The sequence below is a fragment of the Humulus lupulus genome, chromosome 7 (genome assembly GCF_963169125.1).
Source record: "Humulus lupulus chromosome 7, drHumLupu1.1, whole genome shotgun sequence".
Taxonomy (NCBI): domain Eukaryota; kingdom Viridiplantae; phylum Streptophyta; class Magnoliopsida; order Rosales; family Cannabaceae; genus Humulus; species Humulus lupulus.
This window is the reverse complement of record NC_084799.1, coordinates 170,007,306-170,013,305: the sequence shown is the minus strand read 5'-3', so window position 1 is coordinate 170,013,305 and position 6,000 is coordinate 170,007,306. Positions and strand designations below refer to the sequence as shown.

The 6,000-nt window shown below is 26.7% G+C and overlaps 1 protein-coding gene across 1 annotated transcript; it reads left to right on the top strand.

Annotated features, from left to right (window-relative positions):
- The first annotated feature begins 265 nt into the window (after positions 1–265).
- Positions 266–1,450, top strand: LOC133792356 (zinc finger protein ZAT9-like). The gene has a single exon (XM_062230257.1). It carries the CDS (start codon positions 266–268, stop codon positions 1,448–1,450), a length of 1,185 nt encoding a protein of 394 aa, XP_062086241.1.
- The last annotated feature ends 4,550 nt before the right edge of the window (positions 1,451–6,000 follow it).

The window sequence follows — 6,000 nt, the reverse complement described above, 5'->3', positions numbered from 1 at the left end:
TGTTATTATTTTTATTTTTATTTTTTTTTTGCTTAACCTTTAAGCCCTAAATAACCAGTATCCGAAATCAGTAGCTCTAAAACTCTTTACTTAGTCTCCTAAACCAGAATCCGAGTAGCTTATCTCCTTTTCTAAGGTATACTACTACTATCACAGTAAAATACTCTCTTCATTATACCTCAATCTGATCAAATCGATTTGATTGTGCTCAATTTTAATTACAATTTGCTAATTTTCATAATTTTGCGGTTCTGGAGAAAGAGACATGCAAATAGTGCTGAGCATGGAATTCAAGTCTGTAGAAGAGAAAAATCACGTATGCAACTTCTGCGGGAAACGCTTCAGCTCCGGCAAGGCTTTGGGAGGGCACAAGAGATTTCACATCCAGCAGGAACGCCTGGCCGCAGCTGCAGTCGCCTCCGCCTCCGCCGGCAACAAAACTCAAGAGAGTGGTAACAATAATAACATTCGAAGCAGGATTAAAGGTGAAAATAGTATGTTATGTTGTATCTGCCACAAGTATTTCCCCTCAATGAAATCGTTATCTGGTCACATGAGAACTCATCGTGATAGGAATTGGAAAGGGATTCAGCCTCCTGTTTCGGAGACACTAGTCTCAGATAGATTGGCCAATGGTTCGCCCAGTACAGATTCCATCACTACCGTTGATTTATTACAAAGTTTGTCATCAAGTTGGTCCGAGACCGGTAGGAGAGGCCGGAAAGGTGACCCTACTTTAGCTGCGGCCGTTGATCTCATCAATCTTTCTCGCTCACAAGATAGGGTTTTGAGAAAACAACCTGATCAGGTAAAAGCAGATTCTTCTCCTACTTCTGTGTCTGGTGATGGTACTGATTATAATTCCGATCCAAAAAAATATGCTAGGGTTAATGATTTGAAAAGGAAGAATATGATGATGAAAAACAGTGTGAGTGTTAGTAGTAGTAGTAATAGTACCGAAACGGATGATGGTAATAAAGATGAGAAAAGCGTTTCTAATAATAAGAAGCTGAAGATTAGATTTAGCACTACTAATACTACTGCTACTGCTGCTACTTACAAATGTAGTAGCTGTGATAAATCTTTTTCGACATTCCAGGCCTTGGGAGGACATAGATCAACTCATAACAAAGACAACAAGAAGCATAGTAGTGCTACTACAATTGATACTAAGAAAAAAGATGATAATGATGATGTTGAAGTTGCGAAAACTATGAAAAGGACCAAGTTTTATGGTATAGGTGTTGAAGTAGCTAAATCAAGTATGTGTAATGGTGGTGGTGAGCTTCAGATCATGGCCTCATCATCATCGTCTCAAGTGGATCATGATCATCTTGTTGGTAGAAATGGTAACACTACTAAGATTACTGGGCGCCGTCCTTTAATGCTTGATATTGATCTCAACCAGATGCCTTGTGCTGTTATGGCCGACGACGTAACTGATGCCTAAAAAGGTGCTTGTCTTTCATTCAGTGGCTAATTTCTCATTTTCATCAAGTTTAGAACAGGTTTTTCTTCTTCTTTTTTTTAGTCTTAGATATATTTTGTAGTTTCTTTCCTTTATGTATGTGCGAATTGAAGTTTATTTTGAAGACCAAGCTAGATCATCAGCTCTTATTTTACAATCTCTCTACTTTAATTGTAAATAATTATACTTTATTTCCATCTGGTTCTTGACATCTTATTATAAATCCTAGCTGATACATGGGTTTAATCTAAAATTTCAAGTGAAAATTCTTTGACCTATATGATATCAGTAAAGATAGCACTTTATATATATCTTAGTAATATTAGTTTTATAAATAATTTATTTATTTTTGATTAAGTTGATGTTTGTTCTAATTTTTTAATTTTGGAGCGAGAACAAGAGATTATATATTATATATTATATATTATATATTTAATGTAATATTAAATATTATACATGAATTTTAAATTTAAGTTTCTTGCTAATTTTTTTTAAAAAGTTGTTGCTAATTCATAATAGATTATATTATATGTTTAATATGATATTATTCTAATAAGTGAGTTTAAGTTTAATTAAATTTTATTTAAGTTATAAAAAATATGATTTTATTATTTTTAAATAATTATTAATGTAAAATATCTCAAAAATATCATATTTTAATTTATTTAATTATTTATTATTTTAAAATAATTATCATTGTAAAATATCTGAAAAAATATATCTTATTTTAATTTGTTTAATTATTTATTATTTTTAAATAATTATTATTGTAAAATTCTAAAAAATATCATATTTTAAATTTTTTTAATCATTTATTTATTTTATTTAAGTTTAAGTATTTACAAACTACATAAATATAAGAATAAACCGTTAACAGTTTTAACAGTTTTTTATTTTTTTTCTGTTAACTGATATTCTTATATTCATAATATTTTTATATTTAACCGTAGATTGTAAACATAACTTAAAATTAAATAATTAAAATAAAATTTTTTTTTTAGATATTTTACAATAATAATTATTTAAAAATAATAAAATCATACATTTTATAACTTAAACAAAATTTAATTAAACTAGAACAAATATAAACTTAAACAAAAATAAATTAATTAACTAAAATATGATATTTTTAAGATATTTTATGATAATTTAAATAACTAAATCATACATATCTTGTAAATCATACATGACTTTTTCTATTCTTATTTTATTTTATTATTAACTCATTTTTAAAAATTTATTTTATAATTTATATACATGTCATATAGTCATGTAAATATATATATGTTAATATTGTGTTTAGATGTCATATATATGTAGAAATTATTGATATAAATATTTATATATACTATAGAATTATAAAACTCCTTCTATTATATAAATATATATATATTAAATGAATAAATTTTTATTAAAATTATAGATAATATTTTGCTCTAATTTTTTTAATATATTTATGTCATGCATTATATCAAACATCTTTTATTTATTTTTATGATATTTTTTATTTATTTAAAATTTATATAAGAATTAAAAAAATATATAATAAAAATAAATATATCTTTGAATAAGTATATTTACAACTTTAAAATTAAATAGATATTTTTATTGCGCATTGGTTCTACCTCCCTAGTATATATATAATAATTAAGATTGTTGTTCAGGATTTTGTTTCACATAGGATCATACAATTTTACGCACAATTTATGAACATAATTTTATCTAATATTATAATATATGTATTAATTAGAATCTATATTTTATTAAAATATAAATATAGATAAATCGGAAGAAAAGCACGTCCGCATTTTTTTTTCTAAAAAAAAAAGTTATTAACTGATAATTTAGAAAAAAAGTTAACTGATTTAATATTGTGCTTAAATTATTTTATAGAATGAATGCTGGAATTTAGCTACGAATAAGTTGAAAGAATTAACTGATTGCGTGTTTACAAGTGTCGTAGGCCATAAGAAATCAATTCAATAAAATCCTCACAAACAAATGCTCTCTATAATATTTATTTTTAAAAAATATTTATTAATAATTTGTTTTTGTTATTATTATATCATTATTTTAATTTTATAAAATGATTACAATTAACTAGTAAATAAAATGTAACCAAGTGACCACAAACAAATAGCAGCAATCAAAGTAACCAAATTTTTTTTTTTTTTTTCATAAAAACGAACCAAATTTTTTTTTTTTTCAAAAGAAAATGAACCAAATTAATAATCCAATTTTTTTAAACTTTATGTCAAACATTGCTACTTTTAATCAAATAGGGACATTATAATTAATTAACAAGCACTAAAATGGTAGGCTTATTTGTCTACTAAATAAAAGTAAAGTGTAGTACACATTTGCCTAATTTTATTTATATAATTTATTAATTATTTTTATTAATAAATAAAAAATATTATATATAAAATAATAACATAAACATATTAAAAAAAAATTAAACAAAAAATATTGTTTATGATTTTTAAATATATATAATATAATAACTTTTTTAAATATAACTAATAATTTTTTTAATAAAAACTAAGTTATGTATAATATATTATTATTATAATGATATTTTATAATATTTAAATTTATGTTAATATATGTATCAAATATCTAATCTTGTATTAAATATTTTAGTGCAATTATCCATCGTTTCATTGTATTTTCTTCCAAGGTTTGTGAAACTCAAGAACCCTAGTTTTTTTATCACGGCTTTGAAATTCAATATTAATAATAACAGTAAGTAGACGTAGGTCATTACCATTCTTTGGGGCCGAACCACTATAAATCCTTGGTGTTTTCTTCTTTTCCATTGGATTATCTTTCTGGATCGTCGTTTTATCTTTTGTCGTATATTTGACTCCGTGTCGTTGGCCAAATCAAGGGTCAACACATTTACTCTGTAATCATTTTCCAACTACCTCCAAAACAAATTAATTGTTGAGTTTAATTGTTCTTGCTAGTTCATCAATCAAAGGCTTAATACAATTTACTAAGTGATTGTAGGTCTCAATAAGGTCTGGGCTACTATAATTTCCGTGTATCTCTTTATTTATTACTGCATTTAATTCCTTTTCTTTAGTCATTTATTCACTCAAAATATTTCTCTTAGAGATTTACGCACAAACAACTCTTCCCTTTATTATTTTATTAGTTAACTAAAAAATTAGTCAACAATAAAAGTAACTAGTTATTAATATTTTAGTTTTTAAGTTGTCATAGGTTAATAGTTGAATTGCAATTACTATATTATTACAAAAAAATATTAGGATTTGTATGGCATAGTTGTTTGTTTCAAAGTTGTGTTTTTAGAATTGATAATTAAAAATATTTTTTTATTATTTTCAAGAATTGCTTGATGTTTTCTAAAAATAATTTTTTAAAAAACAACCATGAATAAAAAAAATTAATAAACATATTTAGAAAGATATAATATTGTAAAAGTCTATAATAAATAACAGCATAAATAACATTTTTGCCCCCGAACTAGGACTGATTCAGAAGTTTCATCTGAATGATTCAAGATGTTAAAAACTCCTCTCGAACTGTTAACGTTAGTAGTTTATGGGTCTTCTGTTATATTCTCTTCAATTTTTCACTGTACAGGATTATGTGTCATTGCACAATCAACAAAGTTTGATGATGTGTCAATGGAAGGGATGATATGGTAATGATATGGCTTACTTGGCTATACACGTCATTTATGAGTTGGAAAATTCTTTTTTTTTTTTAAGGAAAGAAAATATAAATCAATTTTGAGGGGTTTCAAAATGTCGAATAAAGTAGTTTGGGGGCTAAGTTAGGGCATTCATTTTAGGTTTAGTAATTGGAGAAAATCAGTCAACATTGTTGCTTTGGTGGAGAAAATTAGAGAACCTGGTTCTATATTCGACAGAAATGGGGATGAAGAAAACAAGATCAATGAAAAAAAGGGACACCCGAAGAAGGCAAGGGCTGAAGACGACATTCCATTCTATGGTGAGTTGCTAGTCTCTATTTTTATACGCGTTTCTATTTTATTTTGTATTGGGTCAGTACTTTGGGTTTGAGAGTATGTAGAGGATCAATTGCTAACTTAAAAGGAAAAAAGAATCTTACACAACTTTATACCCACATAAAGAGTGTTTTTTTGTCATTTTGTTCGAAATGGATCTGGTCAAAAGGTTGTACTAAGTCTTGTTGTAGTCAGATGACACATGGTAGTATAGGGAAATTTCTTTGGACTTTACCCTGGTTTGTTGTTCAGTCTATGGGGGTCTGTGGGGTCTTTTGGGTGTGTTGTGTATCAATGTGTGTGTGTGTGTTTGACTTTGGTTGGATTCCATGTAATAAAATGTTGAAAGCATATTTTGGGACCACCCATTGTGTAGTTATTGATGACTTGCCATATTAATTGTTGTTGTTCTATCTTGCAGAGGCCACATCTTCATATTTAACTCTAAAGGTGTGTCACGGTGGAGAATTTAAGCACTTATGTAACATCCTAGCCTACTTTGGTGGAGTTACTAAATATGTCCATTGGTGTG